This window comes from Dichotomopilus funicola (assembly GCF_033296635.1).
Source record: "Dichotomopilus funicola strain CBS 141.50 unplaced genomic scaffold C8A04scaffold_77, whole genome shotgun sequence".
Lineage (NCBI taxonomy): Eukaryota > Fungi > Ascomycota > Sordariomycetes > Sordariales > Chaetomiaceae > Dichotomopilus > Dichotomopilus funicola.
This window is the reverse complement of record NW_026944098.1, coordinates 108,093-132,198: the sequence shown is the minus strand read 5'-3', so window position 1 is coordinate 132,198 and position 24,106 is coordinate 108,093. Positions and strand designations below refer to the sequence as shown.

The following is a 24,106-nucleotide window of genomic DNA, read 5'->3' as shown; positions in this document are numbered from 1 at the left end:
AGCAAGCGAGACTAAAGCGGGAGCAAAGCCTCTAGCATGCATGGTCATTGAAGATCGAGTAGCGCGATAATGTCAGTAAATAATAAACACGAGGAAAACAAGGCGAGCGGAAGCACGAAGCAGATGAAGGCTTGTATTGTGGGGCGAGTGGTGGAAGATCATGAAGCTTGGATTTATCACCAGCTAGCAGAACGCCGTCCCTTTTGGATGCCATGCATGCATCATCAGACCCGAAACCCCGATTTGACCGAATCCCAAATCTGACCGCTACGCCAGTCCACAAACAAAAACAAGCCCCTCCATCACAGCTTCTTCCTCTCATCTCAGTTCCACCCTCTAGTAGTCAGCAGCGCTGGTCTGGGGGAACTCGAAGATGACACCGCGGCCAGTGAGGCGGCGGTAGACCTCCGAGTAGGTGTCGAGGCGGTAGTCAACACCGCCACGCTCCTTCTCGTCGAGGATGACCTTGAGGGTCCTGGAGCCGTCCTCCTTGGTGCGGAGGCGCTTGCCGACAATCTCGACGGGGTAGACAAGGTCGGTCAGGATGGCGTCGTGCACGGCAGTCAGGGTGCGCGAGCGGGGGCGCTTCTGCTTGAGGGTGTTGCGCGAGCGGCTGGAGCGCTTGGGGCGCGGGAGAATGCGGCGCGAGGCGAGGATCAGGACATGGCGGTCCGAGAACTTCTTCTCGAGCTCACGGGTGAGACTGTGGCAGAGTCAGAGCCTGCGGACGAGAAATAGTGTAAAAATGAACGCTCAAGGAGCAACAAGAGGACTTACCGCTGCTGGACACGGTGGAAACCCTGCAGCGAAGGGACGGGGACAAAGATGACAATAGCCTTCTTGCCGTGGCCAACCTCGATCTATTTCAGATCCAAGTCAGCGTGCGAGCTCCAGGATGACACTGCATTCCATGGACCGCTCCCGTTCCTATTCCGCGTGCTATATGGTATTTTGACGTTAGGGCCGCCGAGCAAGGCGGACTAGCAGCTCCCCGTATAACGGGTAACCTTTCTCATCAGGCTCACTACCAAGCCCGCCTGCCCGGCCCTTCCCATGTGTGATCAATCTCCCAATGTGCGACGACGATCCGACGTGCGGCGATGTTGTCTCAATCGCTCGCATGTCGGTGGAACAGGACCCGGATGCGATTCTTTTTCTTCAATTCCTTTCGGAAGTCGCAGTGGCGGGGTGCTTCAGGAGCAAATTCTCACCTCACGGGCCGAGACGAACTGCAGAGGACGGAGAGCGACCTTGAGGTCGGTGGTGTTGCTCTCCAGGTCGTACAGAGCGCTGGCGATGCCCTGCTCGAGCTCGGACGGGTTCTGGCGGCTCGGGCTGTTAGCCGCGATCTTGCTGAGGGACGGCGAGCTCATGTTGGCGGTTGTCGAGGATACCGGTTGATGATCTTCGTGGTCGGGTCGGTTTCCAAGAGTTGCACGGCGGGCGGGAGAGAAAAAAGTCGTCCAGTGGAATTGGCGTTAGGGTTTGCGAGCCCTTGCAGTCTAGGTGGGACCTTGCCAGCCAAAATTGGGAGGCGGTGTGGGGCGGCTAAATACTGTTGGAAGGCCCGAGCTTCTCGACCGTCCGGCGTCGGCCCGTTGTGCTGCTTCCTCCAGCGCCACGAACGCGTTAAGTTCAGCGTTACGCGCATCGTGTCGTCCCTTTACCTATCTTCCCATATCCCGCTCAATTTCACACCATAGTACGGCGATAACACGCACAAATTTTACAATGGCATCCCCGAAGCAAGCAGCAACGTCCACCAACAAGGTAGCAGCCGGGTTCACTCTCCCGGTCCCGTACCGCCTCTTCTTCCTCCTCATCGAACCCATCGCGACACTCGCAGGCGCCTACTTCGCCTTCTTCGACCAGCGCACATACCTCGACCTCACCCATGCCACGTCCGCACCCACGCCCATTCCGCTAGGCACATCGATAGCCTTGTCGCAGCTGGCCAATCTCTACTTTGCCTTTGCCCTTAGCGAAGCACTCGTCTTGCGGGCGACCTCGGACCTGCGCGTCTGGAAGACAGTCCTGTTCTGCTTGCTTGTGGCCGACTTTGGGCATCTCTACACCGTCAGCCCACTCGGCGGACAGATCTATGGGAGCGTGCTGGAATGGAACGCCATCGACTGGGGGAACATTGGCTTTGTGTACTGGGGGGCGTCGATGCGGATCGCGTTCCTCGCCGGTGTTGGGTTTAGCGGAAGTCCCACAACGGTCAAGAAGACCGCTTGAGCAGCCGGTGGACCACGGGGATAGCGGTCTTAGCGGAGCGTAGTGTTGATATGCTCGCCGGTTGAGTCATGGGAAGCTTTGGTGTTGGATACTTGGCAGCAAGCGGTTTATTTCCCTGTTATTTCCCCAGTGTGGCGGGTCATACCAGGTATTATCGTGCTAGATTTGCGGAGTTTTGTCTCAACATTACGGCCGACCTTCTGGTTTCGAAGGTCTCCGGTCTATGCCACCGGTAGGCCATGTCATCGATGTAAGGACCGGCAAGCCAGAGAAAGTTTTTCGGGTCAGGCCCCCAGCTTTGTCAGGCCCGCCAGGTTGTCGTCGTCTCGGAGAGATCGCGGGATTTTCCTTTTGTGTCAGGCCTTTGGTTCTCCATCAAAAATCCGCATGTTACCGGGCCATTGGGTCGGCTAATCTATAAGGTCCGCAAGGCAAGGACCCAGCATGACGGCTCCTCCACCAAAAGATTGTGGTGGTTGTCAGCTCGAGTAGCAATGGCTTAGCTACTCTCCTGCTTCACGAGGTGTCCTAGGTAGAGGTTTGTATAATACCGTGGCCCAGTTCGACTTTCGAGGAACTACCAGACTAACAAAAAAGACGAGCGACGGGATCCGATATCTTATCTTATTCATGCTAGCCAAGGGATAACGCAACCTGATTTGTGGGAAATTTGGCAGAGATTTGGGGCGAGAGTTCCCCCGAATCTTGCGCCCCTCTAAGTCAACTTTTCCCCAGTTGGGCGAATCTGAACATGGCGGGGTATGGCGGGGTACGACCGGGCTCGATGAGAGCAGTTCTCACCGAGCAGACGGGGGGTTCCATGACAATTCACCCAATTGCGCCCACCCGTGGAACCGGTTCTTGGATAATATCACGATGGCTCCAACGTTCCCCCAAGTGGGGGGCGCGGGGGAAGACTGGGGATAATGCCCCTCAGTCAAGTTTTAGAAGAATCTTTTAAACGCCGAGATGATAAATGTCAAAGCTTGGAGATTCGTAACTCGTATCCATCCCTTTCTCATTACTTCAACTCCTCCCTCTTCAACCCGTCCTGACACCACAACAATAACAATAACAACACAATACCAATTCATCCACTAAACGAAAACACTCGCCACCATGTCAGTTCCTGAAAAGTTCACCGGATTCCAGGTCCACGCCCCGAACCCGAAGCCCGAGTTCCACAAGAACGAGTTCCAGCCCAAGCCGTTCGGCGACTACGATGTCGATGTCAAGATCGAGGCGTGCGGTGTCTGCGGCAGCGACTACCACACCGTCAGCGGCGGCTGGGGCGAGCAGAAGTTCCCTCTCGCTGTCGGGCACGGTACGTACAGATACATCAATCCCTTCTCAGACTACAAACCGGAAAATGACTGACACAACGTGGGGTCACAGAAATCGTCGGCACAGCCCTCCGGGTCGGTCCCAAGGTAACGCTGATCAAGCCCGGCCAACGCGTGGGCGTGGGCGCGCAGAGCTACTCGTGCCTGGACTGCCGGCAGTGCAAGAACGAGAACGAGACGTACTGCACGCAGCAGCTTGATACGTATGGCTCGGTGTGGCCTGACACTGGCATCGTCTCGCAGGGAGGCTACTCGTCGCATGTTCGGACACATGAGCACTGGTATGTTTTCACTGTTTCTTCCCTCCATATCCTTCCACTCTTACGCTTCAGTCTTTGAGAGTGGCATGTGCTAACATACAATCACAGGGTCTTCCCCATCCCCGACGCCCTGCCCAGCACAATCGCAGCCCCAATGCTCTGCGCCGGCCTAACAGCCTACTCCCCGCTCGTGCGCAACGGCTGCGGTCCCGGCAAGAAAGTCGGCATCGTCGGGCTCGGCGGCATCGGGCACCTAGGCGTTCTCTTCGCCAAAGCCCTGGGCGCCGAAGTGTGGGCGATCAGCCGCACGCACGCCAAGGAAGCCGACGCGAAGAAGATGGGCGCCGACGGGTTCCTCGCGACGGCCGATAAAGATTGGAATGTGCCGCACAAGATGACGTTCGACATCATTGTCAACACGGCCAACAGCTTTGAAGGGTTTGATCTGGACGCGTATCTTAGTCTGCTAGATGTACACGCCAAGTGGGTGAGCGTGGGGTTGCCCGAGGACGAGGGGATCAAGATTCGGAACCAGACGTTTTTGGCCAACGGGTGTTTTATTGGTAGCTCGCATTTGGGGAGTCGGAAGGAGACGCTGGCGATGCTGCAGCTGGCTGCGGACAAGGGGATCAAAACGTGGGTTGAGGAGGTGCCGATCAACGAGACGAACCTGGGGGATATCATGCGGCGGATGCAGAAGACTGATGTCAAGTACCGGTTCTGCTTGACTAACTTTGGGGACCAGTTTGGGGCGTGAAGCCAGTGTGTAAGGGTGTAGTGTAGTGTAGTTAGTGTATGTCGTCAATACGGTCAAAATAAATGAGTCCATCCATCCATGTCAAACATGGCAAGCTGAAAGAACCAAATGTCAACCCATTTTCTGCGGCATATCTCGGGTATCAATCACATTACCATTTTCCACACAAACTCCTACCGCCGAATCCTCCCCAATCCCAACACACACCAATATGCTAACTCCCTCTTCTCCCTCCCTTCCCCCTTTTCCTTACTGCCCCCAACCCCCGGCATCACACTCCCAACCTCATCCCCACCCATCTCTGCTTCCCACTCAACCCGCACAAACAGCGGGATCTCCAACACATCCTCGTCCTCCTGCAACGGCAGCCCACTATCTCCTCCTCCAGATGGCAAAGTACTAAGAGACGGCGGGACCACCTCAACAACAATACTCACCCAATTCCGCCCACGCTCCCAAATCTTACCCACCTCCAGCTGCGTAGTCGGGTTGATACCACTCTGGCTCCCATCTTCCGTCCCGCCCCGTCGACGACGTCTCTCACGCGGGTCACGCTCGCCCGACGCGGCGCCGCCCCCCGTCGTCGCGAGCCCTTCCTTGAGTGCTTCGTCCCAGACGTCGGTGTTGGCGTCGATTTGGAACTCGGGGCAAAGCACGGTCACTTTGCTAGAGAAGCGACCGGGGGTGTGGGCGGGGGCGCCGAGCGTGATTTTGACGGATTCGAAGATGGGGTTTTTGAAGGTGAGCACGAAGTGAGCTGGGCGGAGGGGTTCGAGGAGAGCACCCGGGATGGCCGGGCCGGAAGCTGAGGCAGATGTGGATGTGGGGATGGGAGCGGAGGTGGAAGAGAAAGAGGAGGATGTGTTGGGGATTGGGGAGAGGGCGAGCGGGCGGATGGCAATGCTAGGGATGTAACTCCCTGCCACCAGCCGGATGCGGAACCGCGTGGTCTGGACTTTGGCCTCGGGCTTGCTGATAATGTGCCGGCAGACGGGGCAGCGCTTGGAGCGCTTTGTGCGGAGGAGATGCGGGACCGGGCGGAGGTCGGAGGCGAAATGCGCCTGGCCGTGGGGGAACGCGGGTTCGCCTATGTTGACCGGCTGCTCGGCTAGCTGGGCGGTGGACGAGGTACCGTCAAACCCGTGGGCTTGGAGGGCCGCGATGGCTGCGGATTCGTCGAGCCGCGCGGGCTGGAATCCTTCGTCGGCGTCCAGGGCCTCGCGCATGGCGCCCACCCGCGACTTGGCCTTCTTATCCCGCAAGCTGCCGCCGGTGTAGATGCTCATGATACGGGAGAGCGAAGTTGGTGATGAGAACCCGAGGTCGCCTAGCCCGGTGAGCCCGGTGTCGGACGAGTTGGGGTTGGCCAGCTGCGCCTGGTAGAAGGACTTGAGGTTGGCGAACTGTGTTTCCACGTCCAGACTCTCCTTTTCCTCAATCCCAGGCCCCCGGCCGCGTTCCTCTACGTCATCGACATCTTCAGAAGCTGCCGCGACCGCCACTGCGGCTGCTGCTGCCAAATGAGCGCGATAGGCCGGATCCTTACGCCGTTCCCGTCGTTCTCGGGCAGTCAGCCGTGTGAGGCCCCCATTCCGCAGCTTGGTCAACTGCGCATGTATGTTGTTCGGTCTGTCAAACTTGAGGCCGGCTTCCGTCGACGTCCAGTGGCAGTACGAACACGTCAGGGCATAAGGCCCCGAGTGAGGCGCCGCGGCGTTGTCGGGGGCGGCCAGCAGGCTCGGGTCGGGTTTGGTCTCGACGCTCGTCACGGCCAGCGGGCCGATACAGATCGGGCACTGGAAGCAGTTGCGGGTGCATCTAGCGTCGTCAGCAAAACGGAGTGGGATAGGTAAGGATACTGAGGAGGGTGAAGAAACCAACCGATTCCCCTCGCTCTTGAGGTTGCTGCTAGGCACTTCAAACAGACAGCTCGGGCAGTAATACGAGGCAATCTCCTCCGACACACAACGCGGGCAGCGGATCTGGTGACAATCCTCGCAATACAGTAGATACTCGAGCGGGTAGAGACTGAAGTTCGAGCGCGGGGCACGGGGGTCAAAGGTGCGGTTGTCCTCGTCCGCCTCCTCGTCGTCGTCGTTGGTTGCGTTCGCGGCGGGGTTGGCGTCCGACGGCCGGCCAAGCGTCGACGAGTCCGAGCATGGGCATTGGATAAAGGTGTATGGTGTTAGGGCCGCCATTGCGCCAGCGACATCGTCCGCTGCGAGGTGGGAAGGGCGGCTACAAACGGACGAGGTTGAAAAGTGGGAGCTTGACGCGTTGAGGGACGCGCTGACTGCCGACCCTAACCCTAACCTGGAATCTGGTAAAATACGTGGTTGAGCATGAAATTACAGACCCGTGCACTCAAATTATCAATTCCAGTTCAGCCCAAAAAGCAAGCTCCTCATATATTTCATTACCATTACGGATACAATTGTTGTCTCATCCTGTTTGCTAAATTCTCGCTTCTCCATTTGGGGCCAGTTCCATAACTAGTTCAGACGCGTCGCCAACTTGGGTTCCCAATCTTGTAGCTGCCGTAGGCTTACTCCTGCTTCTTTACGTCCGGCCCCCGAGCCAGACCGTCAATGATCTCTGATCCCATGCCGATAATCATGAAAATGGAGGGAACCACGATCCAAGCACCACTAAAAATGTCAGCGCCGAAAAGCATACTGAGAGATACGCGTCTTACTTGGGAATGATCCAGAGAAAAACGAGCCTCCAAACATCGTTCTGCCCGATGTTCTCAAAGCCAGAGATGATCTCCAGCAGCCCTGCGCAACAGTGAGTCTTCGCATGCCCGACCAACGCCCTCATCATCACCATCCATCCCACTTACAATACAAGACCGTCTTGCTAACCGTCATCACAGCCGCACTAAACCCAACCAACACCGCCAACGCGCCCACCCTCCCACCAACCGCCCTCCTCGCGCCAGGAGCCAACGCCCGCCCATTCGCATACCACAACCCCACATACACCAAATACAGCACCGTCTCCGCCAGGTTCAGCCAGCTCTGCGTCGCCGCGAAAGGGTTGTTCAGGTTCCACTGCTTGAACCCGTACATGTGGTCGACCTCGCCGTACAGCGCGTACGGTTTCCACAGCGGCTCGTGCAAGTAACCCCCGGGCATCGTGTGCGGGCGCAGGAGCATGTAGCCAACATCCCAGGTCACGAGGGGGAGGGAGACGGCGAGCCAGAGGAGGGTGCCCGTCGAAGGTGTGTGGGTCCACCCGGTGGTGGTGGCGGTGGTTGGGGCTTTAGATCGGGCGGCCATTTTGCTCGTAAATTCCGCGTGTGTGTGTTGTTTTCTTGAAGGTGAGGTAACGTTCACTACTATGAATGTCGTTCACGACGTAACGACAGCTCCGACAAATCGGGGCATCTGGGTTTTATAGCAACTTGTTCCCTCTCGCACAGCCCAGAGCTGGACGAGCTGGAGTTGCAGTGCCCCGCTTCCCCAGCGGAGGAACGGCCGTCAATTGGCTCGGATCTCGGCCCAAGTTTGACTCGCGAATCAGGGTGAAAGTTCCGGCCTGGGACTTTTGTGTTGCGAAACTTCCACGCAGCATCACATCCCACTGCAGATGGCGTGGAGAAAATATGACGGATTTGCGATGATTGATACCTATCACCTGGGTTGCGGCTATTGGTACAGTAAGCCTGTAAGACTTGCTTATGATGCTTGGGTGACACAAAATGCTCCAACTCCAACACCGTAAATAAAGAACAAAGACCATCAGTGTAGCAAGTTGCAACCAGTTTTTTAACTTCAACCAATGGACTCGACAGCTTGAATAAGTATCTCAATGGCTTATTACCATTTTTCTAGTTGAATAGTATGTGTGCTGAAACTGGGTTGATAGTTTTGTGTTTTTTATGTTGAGTATTTACAAGTTGGTTAATTTTAATTGATTAAGTGACAAACTTAAAGATAATACTCTCTTCAAAACAGTGATCAGTCTGTCGCCACAGATGTAGAAGGTGACCAACCGGTTTAATGAATAATGAAAAATTAACTAGCTAATATTGTCTTTTTTTTTCTTGTTAAATTATCAGTCGCATCACGTTCACAAAGTTCGAGATTTAATTTGCGGTCTAAACATTTAAGTAATTAACAAAAAACATCACAACACTTGATGCTAAAATCCAAAATACAACCACAAAACAACAAGTGTCTCAAACACAGCAATTTTAGGTTTACTGAATCGTATCATCGTACCTCAATCTTCAATTGTAATCACTAAGTGCTGTCGGACATGTAGATAGTCTGTAATCACAAACAACGTTGACAGCCGTTCTTCAAACGCTTAATTTCCTTAATCGAAAAATGTCTCGCGGGAGTTAATACAAGTTTTCCTACACTCTTTTAAGCACCCGGGAAATGTGGCTCGATGTCAAGTGCCTGTGATCAAAGCCAATCCCGAGTATATCTCTTGGTATATTTTGTCACCAAATAAACAACCCCATCATACACCCCAGACCAGCACCCCCCTTATGCCCTCAGATATAACCCCCCCTACGGCACCCTCGTCTTCAACTGCACCCCATGCCACTCCTTCATCAACCCCCCCAGCGCAGCATTCACCAACCGCTGCTGCTTAAGGATATTTAAGCCCCGGAACTTCTCTGAGCACACCTCAATCCCGTACATGGAGCCGCACCCGCCTGAAATATCCTGGACCTCGAGCTGGGCCGGGGCGAATTCGGCGTGGAGGAGGTCCCAGACTTGGGACTCGCCTTCGGAGAGGTAGGTTGGTTTTTGGAGGGGGGCGGTGGCGGTGTTACTGCTCGAGGGAGTAGTACTGCTGGAGGAGGTTGGGGTGGTGGGCTGTGTTGTTGAGGTAGCGGAGGAGGAATAAGACGAAGAGGGGGAGGAGGAAAAGAGTTTGGGGTGCTGTACTTGAGGAAGGAGTCGGCGGGAGGAAGGTAATTGGAGGCGGCGAGCGGCGGTAGAGGGGGATTGTGTTTGGGTCGTCGTCTGGAGGAGTCTTGTTGGAAGAGCACGCTGGGCGCGCAGGCAGATTCGGCAGATCATGGTGGGAAGTCGTTTGTCGGCGGTCTGTGACGGTACAGGATTAGCGAGGGCGGTTTAACACGGGAGCAATTGGGTGTCTCACGCGACGAAAATATTGTGTTTTTTTTGATGATGTGGTTTGTAATAATTGTCTTCGACAAATCCGAACTTGCCCGCCAAAGCCGCGGGACATGCCGTGGGGTAATCAGCCCGCTGGCGATTGGGTGTTGCGAAGTTTGGGTGGATCTGCCCCGCATCCCACTTGGCTCTTGTGATCTCTTGGCACTGTGCATTCCAGATTTCTCCCACTTTCATCCAGACTCTGGAGGGCAACATGCTCATTTGTCAATTGATATTCGAGCTGCATCGGAAACATGTGGCCTGTAACCCATCGCGGGACGCTATCCGGAGAACCATCGACCCGGATCACGACGTCGGAAAGAGTCGGACACGTTGTGGCATTCCCGCAGGTTGCAGAACTTGGGTGAGGAATCATGGGTTCCCATCAAGGCACGGAGTCTCACGAAGAGTCCTTTTCTCGAAAACGGGTCGGAGAGCGGTAGCGACAACTCTAGTGTACGTGTAAAGGCTTTCCAGGACCTGCTAACTGTAGGTCGGCGGAGTTCTTCCGGCCTCATCTCCCATTTTCCTTTCCCGGTCGACTAAAAACAAAACGCCAACTTACAAAGAACGGCCGTTACTTCGTACTCCATCCGCAAACCGAACTCCCGCTGGCAGCGGAAATAGCAACGAGGCGACAATTTACTGTCTCTGCGATCGCTTGGGTCGGCCAATGGATGGACGTCGAGATATTGTAGCCATGCCGTAACGGTCGCGGAGTCGTGCCCTTGCCGGCCGAACTGTGGCGACCCGTGACTCTGAGTTCCGCGATGCTGCCATTGAGGTGCTGCACGGGGCGAGTGACTTCCGTATATCCGGTTTCTGCACGGATGAGGCCAACAGTTCGACTCTCTCGCCGGTTTCCTGCGGGTGTTGTGTCGCGTCGGATTTACGCGGCGGTCCTGACTTTCGCTTCGTTGAGCCGTAAAGGTGTTTGACCGATTGTCAAACCAGAAGCGAGGGTTGATCAATTGAGCTGATCCAGCCCAGCGGTGCTGCATCTCGTGTCGGCCGGTGTCGATCGTCGTACCCGCAGCCACGGCCTGGCCAAAGCCGCCAATCCATTAACCCGCCATCCGTCAGATGTGGTACAAGGCGTTCCTATTTCCACGGCTCGCCATTGATGAAGGACCAGTCGAGAAGAGGGTGTGAGACGGCGCTCGGCCGGGAAGGTGGCATCCATCCCGTCCCGTCTGCAGGAACGCGCTCACGCAAGATCCGCAGAACGAGCGAGGCTCACAACACAATAGCGGCTTGTCCTCTATCAAGTCATGGACTCTCCCTCCATCATCCATCATCCATCTCACATCGGGCGAGCCAACCTAACGATTCCTTCATCAAGGGCGATAACGTTAACTAGTTAGTGGGCTGACCTCCTTCCAAATTCGCTGAGCAGCTAGGTGCAGACAGGCAGTCGATGGGGTCGGTGCTCGGGTGGCTCGGTAAATCGGGAGTCGGCGTCGTTTCCCCAATCCTTTTTCTCCAAAACCCCCCCTCTCCCCCCCTGGCTCGGCAGGCTTGGCGATAAGGGATGGCGTCTTCGGTTCGTGCTGGGGCCGCTGAATGACAGGGATGACCACGCTCTGCCGAAAGGTTGAAGGTGCTGAGTTGCCCAATTCGGTCGACTTCGTCCGTTGTCCAGTGTTGTTTTTCGACGCAACCGCCCGTTCCTCCTTCCGACCGGGACAAACGGACGACCAAGAAGAGGGGAATTTGGTCTGAATTTATCGTCCTCCTCAAACACGCCAGGTGGCCACAAACATGTCAACATCGCCATTATGGCACGCGATGGCGAGCGGTGAAAAAGCATTCCCGTGGGGGCAACTGATCAACCTCAATCGCCTGAGCTGAGCCCCCCGGGGCCCGCTAAGGTTGCAGATCATCCCAAGCCCCAGAGGGCATGTCAAGTGTCAACTGATGAAAGTTGTCAAGGCGTTCGTGGGCCATGCGGCGTGCAACTCCAAGGCATGGTTTCCCCGCTGAAAGGGCGCTGAAAGGGCGCACCAAGCAGCCCAGCCGTGCGACAGAAGGGTCAAGCACCTGCTGTTCCCAGGCAAGCACGGCGGGCCACAGCGAGACAAATTAAAGGTCGGGTCTTGGCGCGAGATCCTCTGCCCTTTCGGTCGCTTTTGGAGGAGGCACCCACTTGCACCCCACGATTGCGACATTGGTTCGAGCTGCTGGACAAGCAGAGGACCTGCCTTGTCGAGCAAGCTTCGCAGTCGAGCCAATTTTACGGATCCGTCTTGAGGGCCGGCTCTGGTTGGCTGTGGCCGAGGGGAGTGGCCGACTGGGGCCAATTGGACGCGGGGAAGGGGAATTTGGGTAAATTCGGCCGCAGCATCCAGAGTCACCTTGACCATCTGGAGCATGAATGGAGATGGTCAGTCACGCAGTCAAGCAGTCAAATGGGAGAACCGCTGCAGCAAGGCGGGAAGCGCATCCCTGCGAACCCGGTCTGCACGCGGCCGAGGGAGACTGCCCAGTGATTGGGAGGGGTCAGGGAAGAGAGTGATGGGGCACATCCATATAAAACCAACAGGTCGCGCCGCCGATCTCTTTGGAACGCGAAAGAGTGAGACCGACCGTTGCGCCAGTCTTTGACCGAGTGAGTTAGCTCGCCGAGTATCACACAAGATCACCGGGGCAGAAGAAAGGCGAATTGCTCAGACAGAATGGTTCGGCTCAACGTGGCAGCCGCGCTGTTCGGCCTGACGGCCGTTGCGCGGGCTGTTCCCGATGCGCCGGTGGTTGTGCCGGGCGCGTACATTGTCGAGTACGAGGATGACGAGGTGAGTGAGAGAAGGCAGTCTTGACTTCTTAGCTTCGACAAGATACGTACTAACATAAGAAGGACTCGCACTCGTTCGTCAACGGCCTCGGCGTCGACGCGACGCTCCGCAAGGACCTGCGGTTCAAGCTGTTCAAGGGAGCATCGATCCAGCTCAAGGACACGCAGAACGCCGAGCGGGTGGCGGCCAAGGTGGCTGCGCTCCCGCAGATTAAGGCCGTATACCCGGTGCGGCGGTACCCCCTCCCGCGGCACACGGTGCACTCGACGGGCGATGCGGCCGCCGAGTACCTAGCTAAGCGCCAGGGCGACGACGGCGAGGACAAGTTCACGACCCATCTTATGACCCAAGTCAACCGGTTCCGGGACACCGGGGTCACCGGCGCGGGCATCAAAATCGGTGTCATCGACACGGGTACCGACTACCTGCACCCGGCCCTCGGCGGCTGCTTCGGTGTGGGCTGCTTGGTGTCGTACGGCACTGACTTGGTGGGCGACGACTTCAGCGGCGCCAACACCCCCGTGCCTGACTCGGACCCGCTCGACAACTGCAACGGCCACGGCTCGCACGTGGCGGGCATCATCGCGGCGCAGAGCAACAACCCGTACGGCATCATCGGCGCGGCCCAGGACGTGACCCTGGGCTCGTACCGCGTCTTCGGCTGCAGCGGCGACACCCCCAACGATGTGCTGATCGAGGCGTACAACCTGGCGTACGAGGCCGGCAGCGACATCATCACGGCGTCGATTGGTGGGCCCTCGGGCTGGAGCGAGGATCCCTGGGCCGTGGTTGTGTCGCGCATCGTCGATAACGGCGTTCCCTGCGTGGTGTCGGCTGGCAATGATGGCGCGACGGGTATCTTCTACGCATCGACGGCAGCCAACGGCAAGAAGGTCACGGCCATTGCCTCATTCGACAACACGGTTACCCCGGCGCTGCTGACCAACGCGACTTACACGGTCGACGGCGGTTCTGAGGGTTCCTTTGGGTTCACGTCGGGCGAGCCGGGCGCGTGGGAGGACGTTACGCTGCCGCTGTGGTCTGGCAACACCGACGCGACGGACCCGGCTGACGGCTGCAAGGCCTACCCGGCCGACACCCCCGACCTCTCGGGCCACGTCGTGCTGATCCGCCGCGGTACCTGCACGTTTGTTGAGAAGGCGACCTACGCGGTTGAGAAGGGCGCCAAGTACGTGCTGTTCTACAACAACATCGACGGCACCGTGACGGTTTCCGCGGCCGTTGACGGGCTGACCGCCGTGGGCATGGTGACCGCCAAGCAGGGCGAAGCCTGGATTAAGCAGCTGGCCGCCGGTTCCGAGGTGGTTGTGCACTTGAAGGACCCCCTCAAGAGCGGCTCGTTCTTGGTCGAGAGCCCCAACACCGCGACCGGCGGTTTCCTCAGCGACTACACCAGCTGGGGTCCCACTTATGAGCTCGACGTGAAGCCGCAGTTCGGTACCCCCGGTGGCCTGATCCTATCGACGTACCCGCGTGCTCTCGGTGCGTACGCCGTGCTCTCGGGCACGTCCATGGCCTGCCCCCTGGCCGCGGCCATCTACGCGTTGCTCATCAACACCCGCGGTACCAAGGACCCCAAGACCCTCGAGAACCTGCTCTCGTCCACCGCTAAGCCAAACCTGTTCCGCCTCAACGGCGAGTCGCTGCCCGTGCTGGCCCCCGTCGCGCAGCAGGGTGCTGGTCTGCTGCAAGCTTGGGACGCTGCCTACGCGACGACCCTGCTCAGCGTGTCCAGCCTCGCGTTCAACGACACCGACCACTTCGCCCCCAACCAGGAGTTCACCGTGCACAACACCGGCAAGTCCTCCGTCACTTACCTGCTCAGCAACATCGGCGCGGCTACCGCCTACACCCTCAGCACAGAGGACCCCGTCTACCCGGCGCCCTTCCCCAACGAGCTGGTCTCCAACTACGCCTCCCTTAAGTTCTCCCCTGCGTCCTTCACCCTCCGCTCCGGCCAGCGCAAGATCGTCAAGGTCACCGCCAAGGCCCCCGTCGGCCTCGACGCGAAGCGCCTGCCCGTCTACTCCGGCTACGTCGCCCTCAACGGCTCCGACGGGTCCGCCCTCTCCCTGCCCTACCTCGGCCTCGCCGGCAGCCTGCACTCGGCCACCGTCCTCGCCAAGGACGCCGCCATCATCAGCGCCGCCAGCGACAAGGCCAATGCCCCCGTGCCCGCCAACACCACTTTCACCCTCCCCCCTGCAGGCCACGCCAACGACACCGCCTACGCCGATATCACCGACCAGGTCAAGCTCATCGCCGACCTCGCGCTCGGTTCCCCCTTGCTCCGCGCTGAAGTCGTCTACCTCGGCGGGCCACGCATTCCCCGCGCCCCGCGCGCTGTCGTCAGCGCTGTTGTTAATGCCGCGGCCGCGGCTGGCAAGAACATCGGCCAGCCGGCTGGTTTCCCCATCCCGTATAACCCGCGTGGACCGTTTGTTTACACGTGGGATGGTAAATTGGATGATGGGTCGTATGCGCCTGCGGGGCAGTACAAGATTGTGGTGAAGGCGCTGCGGATCTTTGGGGATGCGAAGAAGGCTAAGGAGTTTGATGTTGCGGAGACGGCGAGCTTTGGGATTCGGTATGCGAAGCTCTAGATGTTTCTCTAATTACCTAAATGTCGAGAGGTGCGGTGAGGTTGAGAGAATGGAGAGATAATGAGCATGTGATGATTGCGTGATTGCGCCGGTGATGGCGACAAATAACGGTAATGCTACCATGGCCGGGCTTCACGCTCGGGCTCGGTCGAGCTCGGACGGGTTCGGCTTCGGGTCTGACTCGCTCGGGTTCGGGTGTCCGCGGGCGATCTTAGAGACCAATGTTTAATGGAATGGTATCTGATGAGTTCTGGAACGTAATGCAAGACATAGTGAGATGGTAATTGATGTGCTCAATCTGTGCAGTCTTGGCGTTGTAAATTTTTTTTCCCTTCTTTTTCTTTTTCCGTGACAGTGTCTCTCGTTGCTGAGTGTCCAAAGTCAATGTCTTACCGACATTCCAACCCCCTTTTCCAGATTGATTCCCAATTCCAGATTTTGATTCCCGAGTTAAGAGTCATTTCACTCGGGTTCCAAATTCGGGAATTCTGGAATCCCAATCGGGATGATGTTTGTGCTGAATCGCTGTGTTGATCTCGCTTCGCTAGCAAACCTGGCTAATATTGTCATCTTTCTTATTATGTACTGTATGTACACAGTATGCAGCATGCAGCCTTCAGCTAACATTATCCTGGGAAGAGACGGCCTGAATGCAAACACCATCATTCCGTTTCTGCCTTTTTATTTGGTAACGTTGAGCGATTCAGCTTCGGCTTCACGAGTTACCTTGCCGTTTCCATGTAAACAAGCATGATCAAGCGCGCCGCCGGCGAAGAGACTAATGTCAACCTTGACAAATAGGGAAAGGCAGCATCAAGAGAAAGAGAGAAAAAAAAAACAAGAAAAATCCAAGCGCGCCACGTGAAATTGAAATGAAGGGTGTGCCAATCCCTTAGCCGCCCACGCGGGTGAGGCTGATCGGTGATCACTGATTAGTGGAGGTTGAAGTGCAAGTTTTGAGGTTTGGGGCCCCAAACTAACGTTAGCGTCTGTCGCCGTCTGGCAAGACGGGACGGGAAGGCAGGGAAGAGGCATGGACTTGGCCTCACCAGGTTTTTTCTTCTTTTATTGTGGTATTGCTGAGATGGGACGAGGCTAGATCGGATTTGGTCGCTTTTCAGGTTTCCACAGGACAACGCTCAGAACGGCGTCAACAAGCCAGTTGATCTAGTGGCTGGACTATGAAGCGCACGCTGGCCGAGTGGCATGCAGCCTCCCAGAAGGGGATATCTACACTACTGTACCGACCGGTTCAGCACAGCAGGCCTCAGTCAATGACTACCAGGAACAAACACCCAAAGATCAGACGGACAAGGAAGCGTTCGTTGATGTCTAACGGGATCGACGTCGCCTGACACAAGGCAGGCAGGGGGTCAAAGGTTCAGGGTCCGGGGTTGAAGATCAGAGTGGAGTGGAGTTGTGAGGATTTACGGAGTGAACGACTGACGGATCAACTGCGGGAGAGATGCGAGCAGACCGATTCGAGCGGATGAGAGGGTTTGAGGGAGAAGGAGATCGAAGAACTGGGTTGATGAGGGCGCAGATCGGAGGATACATTGGCGTGTTAACTACCCTAACTCGTGTAGTGTAGTGGAGTGTAGTGCAGCTTGCCTGGCAACTGGGTAGGGAGTTGACCGATTTCGCCATGGAGCTGGGTCCACGAGCTGAGATGCGCAGAAGGGACCAGATCCGTTCAACCGGGTCAACAACACCAACAATGCCGGACAACCTCGGAACGACAGCCTCGGATGAGATCGTGAGATTCTAGGCCGGGTCAAAGGCCGGATCGGATAGGGACGGAAGGCAGGAGGAGAGATCAAAGCGACAGATGCCCGGGACCCGAGGACTCCAGAGTCCCACCGCCCGAATCCACTTCACGATCTGGACCGTGGAGGTCGCGCGCGGACACACCAACGGTTTGGCGAGTTGCCTCTTTCGGCCAACGTAGATCAGAGCCGCAGAGGTGCACCATGCACCAGATTGCAAGCCAGATGCGAGTTTGTCAGTCCGTCCGATGCAGGAGCGCGCTGACGAGCACCTCAGATAACGTTAGTATAGTGTAGATGCTACGGCAGTTACTGCGGAGTCGGGTGTTGAGATCACTTGGCATACTTCTTGACTCGCTGTATCGACTCGCAGACACAGGGAAAAGTGGTGTCGTGGGCTTGGCTGATAAGAGCGGATGCTGGGCGGTTGTGCAAAGTGGTATCCGAGCGGCTCATCTGCGCATCAGGAGGCGAGTGCGCAGGGAAGAACCCGCGAGGGAGTGTTCACGGGATAGGATCTCGGATCTGGAATAACTAATGTACTGTGTACATACTTACATGTGAAGTTGGGCGCAGTTGTGGAGATGATACACAGAAAAGAAACATGCGAGGATTGTAAGGTTTGTCTGGTTGGATGAGATGCCAGAACGCCCCCACGAGCCCGGCTTGGAGCAAATCATTAGAATGATGTGGTTCTGAAACATTGTCCATGGGTTCAGAGGTTGAGCGCGAGGGCGTTTTTTGGCTGGCGGATACACGTGTACAAGCCTCTGTCAACTTCGCTATGTATGTACACCGCTCCAAAGATTCGAGGAATTCTCCCCGGGGAGGAATAAACAATGGCGTACAAAATATGAAAGGGCCATAGCAACTCAAGCGAAAGGGCGGTGGATATCCTGGGATTCGCTTCTTGGAGATACGAGTAATGTTAGCCAACGGGAGTCGGTTGACCGCGGAGGCCGCAAAGGAAAGCGAACGTGGTTTGCTTTTTCGTTTGATGAGACCGCCGTCCAGCCGCAGCGGCAACGAGCAAGTGGCAGGGGCTGGGCCTATTTCTGTGATGTTTCGGGAGTCTGGCTCGGCAGCAACACAGTATCAAGGGATCCGTCTCTCAGCGGGCCAAAAAGTCGGTTTGGCACTGTTGAATCTCGCCCGGGGTTCATGGAAATTATTAGGTGTCGCGCCTAACCGTTGCGTGTGGCTGCTTGGGTCCCGTTCCTGTGTTTGGGGGGTCGATCCTGATCAGAGCTGCACCCTCATGGGATCAAAAGAGGAAAAAATGGGTGGTAAACAGACGCTCGCAGGTCACACAGCGCTGTCAAATCCTCGATGCATCCGATTGTGTTGCATTCACAGAGCCATTGACGTCGACGCGAGCAGAAACTCCAAGCGGCGAGCGCTGAGAGGCTCAACAGCCAGCAATGATGGTGGATGATGGACAGGGGAGAAAGAGAGGGGATGCAGTACCTTTCCGGGTTCAAGGTCCCACGCAGGGGATCACAGGCGGAAGTTACCACTCACAACCCTGACCCGCCTGAGGAAAACCCGAAGTTGACAGGGGTCCGGGGCCCAACAGTGTTCGGCAAGTCTGCATGATCTCCCCCTTTCTCCATAGCCTCCACAGACTCCACAGAGAGACCACAGCGCACTGACTGCACAGCACACAGTGCTGGTTGCAGGCCGGCAAATCGAGGTTGCTCCGAAAATTGTTGATTGTGGTTTGCTCTTTCCCCTGGCGATGCTCCACTGGAGAGTGCAATCACACAGCGGGAGCCCCCGTTGTTGAGTCCCCCCTTTTCACTGGAACCCCGGGAGCCCAGGAAAAGAGTTACCGTCGCGAGATACGGACCGCCAAGTCGTGCGGTGAGTCTGCACTCTGCAGAGTTGTGCAGCAAGTGTTCGGAGAAAACTCCAGCACCTGGAGCCGAGGCTGGAAGAGTCTAGCCGTGCCTGCCAGAAAAGGAAGAAAGACTAACTACACCAAACTATCGTTTCAAGCCTGTGCTCTAACTATTCCACCGCCTTAGGACAAGAGTACGTGTAGTTGATTTTTTTTTTTTTTTTTGGGGCACAATGCAAATGCAGGTACGAGACGCCACGAGGCCTTGCACTGTTGGTTATTGCTTGGTCCAGGCCGACGCCGTTGGATCCAGGTTGCCGCTTCGAGTCATAGGGCTGGCGATCATCCCGGGTGTGCGGAGCCGGGCGGCGGGCTATTGGGATCAGCGGGAAACACCATGCTCAGAGGGGAGTCCATATCCCGGGAAGCATGCCCCTTTGCGGCGCCGCACACTGTCTGTTGCTTGTTGTTGACGGTTGGACGGCTGCGGTCCTGTGGTCCAGCATTTCAGGCATGAGACCCTGGTTCGATCCCGGGCTTGCGGAGACCATCAGAGAGAGAGCACAGGGGGAGCTGGCATGTCCATCACCATCGGGCACCGTGCAGGCCGCAAGGCGAACTGGCGGTGCGGATGTGGCGGCCAAGACGAGAGGGAGTGAGCGAAAGAACCCGGCCAAGTGAACCCGGGCCAGAGGACCGTCACGGTTTATCGATCGGAGTCAGGGGAGAATACGACTCAGGAAGCTGGACGGCATCAAAGTATTAATACCCTCTGATCTCCCTCGACTGGAACACTTCCCTCTTTCCTCACCACCACGCTCACAACATCCAACTCTTCGAGAGTAGTCGTTCTTTTCAACCCACCTTCATTCAATCACAGTCACTCCTTCAGACTTTTCCAACCCAACCACATTTCTTTTTCAAGAAAACTCAAGCCACAACCCCAACCGTCAACATGAAGTTCTTCGCCACCGCTTTCGCTGCCTTCGCCGTCGGCGCCATGGCCGCCCCGGCCGCTCTCCAGGCCAAGCGCTGCGACGACTGCGACGCGACCCCCGTCCCGGTCCCCAGCTGCGGCGGCAAGCCCCCTGTTGTCCACGCCGGCGCTGATGTCGATGTGGATGTCGATGTTGACGTCCATGTCAACGCCGATGTCATCGTGGTCGTCAAGACCGTCGTCGACGTCACCGTCGAGGTTGAGGCCAAGGTCCAGGCCCAGCTCGATGTGATCGCCAAGATCGTCGCGGCTGCCGAGATCGATGTCGACCTTCTCGTCAAGGCCCTCGTCGACCTCAAGGTTGACCTGGCCGTTCTCCAGGCCGCCGTGCCCAAGCTGGCTGGTCTCCTCCTCGATGTTGATGTCAACGTCTCCGCCGATCTCGAGGTTGTCCTTGGCCTGCTCCTCAAGGTCGAGGCCCTCATTGCTAAGGTCGAGGTCGAGCTCAAGGCTCTCCTTGACATCGATGCTGGTATGTTTCTCCTCTTCGAGGCTCCGAGTTAACCTCCCTTGTGCGATCAACACTAACATACTGCAGCCATCCTCGCCAAGATCCACGTCCACCTCACCGCCTGCTTGAACATCGTCGTTGCCATCACTGCCCCCATCGTCAACTTCGCTCTCGCCATCGTTGCCAAGCTCCACGTCGTTGCCGATGTCAAGGTCATCCTTGGCAAGATCACCGCCTGCATTGGCAACATCAACGGCACTATCAACCTCGTCACCGGCCTCCTCGGCTCGGTCCTCTCCATCCTCCACCTCTAAATTCCTTTTCCACGGTGTTTAGACCTGGCGGCGGCGGGAGCATAAATATTCGGGGGTTTCAACGATGACGGCCTATGAAATGTGGTTGTGAATAGAGATACCCAGGGTGTGTGGGCGGCGTTCCGCGGGGAACCTGTCTGCGCACGGCAAATGAATCTTTTTTGTTGTTGCCTTGAAAAAGCGGTTGTTTTTATCTTTCTAGTGTATTTATTAATGTATAATTTTAAACCCCAACCGTGTTCCTGCGACGTGATTGCTTCTCAACCATAATCAACTCTATCCCTAGCCGCTTTTATCAAAGTCCCATCTCTCCTAGTATGCTTCGATATCCGGCACGGTGCTACACCACTCTTGATCACAGCGCGGTAGATCCTCCTGACGTGACCATTTCCACTGGGAAATCACCATCCCGCTTTGCCCCTGCCCTCACCCTTGTTTCATTTTCTTGTTCCTCAGCGACCGTGAGTGGTCGGGCACAGCCGCGACGGTAACTAGTTAACTTCATGAGGTACTCTGTCGTTAATCAATTAATCCCGCAAACATCTTGAGCATTTAATTGTCTTGGTCTAATTGTAACGTTAGACTTCTAACGATTGCGGGTGGGGAAATGCCTTTCGCACGACAGACTGTTTCGAAAAACCCTCTGTTTTTTGTTTTTTGTTTTTTCCAAAACTTTTTCTAATTATCAACGTTAGTTAACTCCTGTCAGAAGAAAAACTGCATCGAGAAAACAACTGAAGACACCTTTTAATGCCTCCCGTCGAATGCATTGGTTAATAGTTTGAGATTCGACCGCGTGAATTAAGTATCAAGGAGCCGTTGACCACGCGCTACTCAGAGTATCCAAGGTCATGGCTATTACGGTAGTAATTGGGCCGGTAGCTGCACAGGACAGGTTTGTCCAGCATACTTATAAACATAATCTTCAACGCAACCAACGTTACTATCACAGCAAGTTAAGAACTGAAGTAGAGATAATTGACGGGCACCAGCCTCGAGCTTCATCGGAAACGGCCTTTTTTTACACATGCTTCAGAAAAAACGTATTTGCTGCATTTTGGAATCACTGAGCTTGATTAATTACCAGCACTGTCAGTTGCCATTTCGACACAATAATTGGAGCAAAGATGGGTGTCACTAATTTGCGAGTTTTATTTTTACTAATTTGGTTTAAGACTTATAGCAAGGGCCTGTTTGATACAGCTCTGTTACCAGATTCATCTGGTCTGGCTAAAATAGCAATGGTACTAATAGTAGGGGGCCAGGCGATTTACGTCTGGTTCGTTGAGGACACGCCGACAAACTCAGCGGCCTGGTCTAACACGTTTTGTATGACGACTTGTGTGTTGCTTAAATCTTATGCTCACAAAAGTCTTTATTTAATAGACGGTGACGTTGAAGAGACGACAAACGAACAAGGATCGAGCGCATCGACGGTTACTACTATGTAAGTCGATAGACTGCATCGAGCCCACCGCTACTCTTCTCTGAGGGAATTAACTCCAACTTGGCCACTGAGAAAACAGTACTTGGGCCGGGCATGGAAAATGTGATTTTAGATCGCATTTACTGTGTAGGTAATGGAGGAAGCGGGTGCGCTGGTGGTGAAATTTTGCGGAGTGTCTAGTGCATCGAGATATATCTTGTCAAAGGTACTTTTCAAAGGTACTCGCAAGCAAGAACCCCCCCATACACAACGTTGCCAAGGGGACCGGACCAATCCTCATACCTGTCCTCAATTCGCTCGATAATTCCATGCGGGCCACAGTAATGGCAGAAATGCTCTCTTGGAGCTTCGGACCCGGCATTCCACTTCGAGTTATGCCCAGCCCACCTTTCCACATCCCACCGGTTCACCTCAACATACCGGCGGTCACTCGCATAGAAGACTGCTGGGGGTTTGACTGCCGGCCTTTTGATCTTTCCCGTGGTAAATGCCCGGTATCTCGGATTGCGCTTGATCCGATAGTCGATAAGCCACAGAGTGAAGTGATCCTCGATACCATTACTCATGGCGAAGTCGTCGATGAACTCCGCTGCAGGCCCTTCCCGGTGGTGACTATCATGGGCCACTTCATCCCACGCGGGATCGTATTCTAGAGCCATGTGGCGTTGAGAATGGTTTGCCGCCTCCGCCTTACGAAAGCAGTGCATAAAAAACTCCCATATAAAATCCCAGCGGACTTTTAGAACATCGTGCGCCTGTATGATGAACAGATCGTGAGCGGGGAAGACGGTGAGATAACGGGGTTCGTAGCCATCGAGGAAGGCTGAAAATGTGACCGTCTCTGGGAGATTGAAGCGGCCTCGCCGCTTCCGGAGGGCTTCGACTTCTGACGGGGTCCATGTGCCTCGTCGGCGTACTGGGTTTTGGAACTCAGCCTCGATGACGAGGAGTGATTCTTTACAGGCCGTCCAAAGACCACTGTCGATAAGGTAAGTTGATGGGTTATTTTGTTTCCATGAGACGGGAGTTGTTGCTTGTAAGGCCAAGCTATAGTCCGCGCTCCTGGGCAGGCACCGCGGCGCGGCAAGACGCGACGGCGAGAGCCGCCAGGGAGCATTTTTGGAAACGACTTCGTATTCCAGATAGGTGTGATCTCGATCATGGACGCGGTAAAGTCTGAATACGTGCGCTCCCGGGAGAAATGGTCGGACTGCAAGCTTCCAGATATAGTCTCTGAGCTCCCATGGGAGATGGAGGAAGTAATGAAAAACTCCCCGCATTTTCGGGTCGATGGCACATGCCGCGGCATGGACATCCGGAGAGTGAATAAAGTGATGCCTCATGTTTTGAGATGGAGCCGTCCTCGTGGCTTGCGAGCTATTAGTAGGTGACACACCATACACAGCAGTGACAGCATGAGGAAAGTGTACAGTACATCATTACGTCGTGATGGTTCCCTCTGTTGACAACAGACGTCCGTTGCCAAGCAACTAAAACGATGCCTGGTCTCTGAACTCAAAATGCAGCTTACAAGTCCCGTTGCTAAACAGACTCAACTCGGCGGGGAAGCAACCGGAAGCTGGGAAGAGTTGCGATGCAAGAGGCCGGTGAAAGGGAAAAGGAGATTCCGGTAGTCAGGTGATCTTAACTCAACCCCACTTCTCCGACGAGGTATGGGTATGTCTCGTCGGTATGTATCACATACATACCTACAATACAGCCCCTTGTCCCTTCTGAGCTAAAGGAGGCAGAGAACGTCTCTCCGTGACGAACACGGGGGGTGACGGCACGGTGGCATTCGTGTTCTTCGGTTACCCATTCTTCCCCGCCATTTCGTTCATGGGGATGTCTCGCTTTCCCGGCTCAAAGGGTTTCACATGAACTCGAAAGCCCGCGCTTATGTCTGGAAACCCGGTCTTTTCCCAATGTGTGCATTCGATCAACCGGCAACCGGCACACAACCGCGTACTGTACGTGTACTCGGTATTCCCACAACCTGGAAATCCACTCAACATTCTCATCCGAACTAACACGGAGAATAGGAATTTGGAAACGTGCATTCTCCAGTATTTTTTCATTCCTCCGTTGCCATTACGAGCTTTGCGCAACGATCCTCCAGAGCCCTTGTCAGCTTAT

At 55.7% G+C, this 24,106-nt stretch overlaps 7 protein-coding genes across 7 annotated transcripts; 3 read left to right on the top strand and 4 right to left on the bottom strand.

The window, feature by feature from the left end:
* Window positions 1-336: 336 nt before the first annotated feature.
* C8A04DRAFT_31999 (uncharacterized protein) lies at window positions 337-1,373 on the bottom strand (the record flags this gene model as incomplete). The annotated part of the gene is made up of 3 exons (XM_062781942.1): window positions 337-703; window positions 778-860; window positions 1,212-1,373. 3 exons carry the CDS (start codon window positions 1,371-1,373, stop codon window positions 337-339), a joined length of 612 nt encoding a protein of 203 aa, XP_062633873.1.
* A 358-nt stretch (window positions 1,374-1,731) lies between these two features.
* C8A04DRAFT_39872 (NADP-dependent alcohol dehydrogenase) lies at window positions 1,732-4,598 on the top strand (the record flags this gene model as incomplete). The annotated part of the gene is made up of 4 exons (XM_062784745.1): window positions 1,732-2,191; window positions 3,365-3,562; window positions 3,634-3,862; window positions 3,950-4,598. The coding sequence occupies 4 exons, from the start codon at window positions 1,732-1,734 to the stop codon at window positions 4,596-4,598; spliced, it is 1,536 nt and encodes a 511-aa protein (XP_062633872.1).
* A 173-nt stretch (window positions 4,599-4,771) lies between these two features.
* C8A04DRAFT_31996 (dynactin subunit 4) lies at window positions 4,772-6,796 on the bottom strand (the record flags this gene model as incomplete). Its single annotated transcript, XM_062781941.1, has 2 exons — window positions 4,772-6,416; window positions 6,480-6,796. The coding sequence occupies 2 exons, from the start codon at window positions 6,794-6,796 to the stop codon at window positions 4,772-4,774; spliced, it is 1,962 nt and encodes a 653-aa protein (XP_062633871.1).
* Window positions 6,797-7,143: 347 nt separating this feature from the next.
* On the bottom strand, window positions 7,144-9,640 carry C8A04DRAFT_14907 (uncharacterized protein; the record flags this gene model as incomplete). The annotated part of the gene is made up of 5 exons (XM_062778283.1): window positions 7,144-7,246; window positions 7,294-7,375; window positions 7,441-7,913; window positions 8,767-8,805; window positions 9,126-9,640. 5 exons carry the CDS (start codon window positions 9,638-9,640, stop codon window positions 7,144-7,146), a joined length of 1,212 nt encoding a protein of 403 aa, XP_062633870.1.
* Window positions 9,641-12,414: 2,774 nt separating this feature from the next.
* On the top strand, window positions 12,415-15,155 carry C8A04DRAFT_31993 (peptidase S8/S53 domain-containing protein; the record flags this gene model as incomplete). The annotated part of the gene is made up of 2 exons (XM_062781940.1): window positions 12,415-12,531; window positions 12,594-15,155. 2 exons carry the CDS (start codon window positions 12,415-12,417, stop codon window positions 15,153-15,155), a joined length of 2,679 nt encoding a protein of 892 aa, XP_062633869.1.
* A 4,561-nt stretch (window positions 15,156-19,716) lies between these two features.
* On the top strand, window positions 19,717-20,523 carry C8A04DRAFT_14889 (uncharacterized protein; the record flags this gene model as incomplete). Its single annotated transcript, XM_062778278.1, has 3 exons — window positions 19,717-19,896; window positions 19,975-20,230; window positions 20,297-20,523. The coding sequence occupies 3 exons, from the start codon at window positions 19,717-19,719 to the stop codon at window positions 20,521-20,523; spliced, it is 663 nt and encodes a 220-aa protein (XP_062633868.1).
* Window positions 20,524-22,182: 1,659 nt separating this feature from the next.
* Window positions 22,183-23,250, bottom strand: C8A04DRAFT_14912 (uncharacterized protein; the record flags this gene model as incomplete). Its single annotated transcript, XM_062778285.1, has 1 exon — window positions 22,183-23,250. The coding sequence occupies one exon, from the start codon at window positions 23,248-23,250 to the stop codon at window positions 22,183-22,185; it is 1,068 nt and encodes a 355-aa protein (XP_062633867.1).
* Window positions 23,251-24,106: the final 856 nt, after the last annotated feature.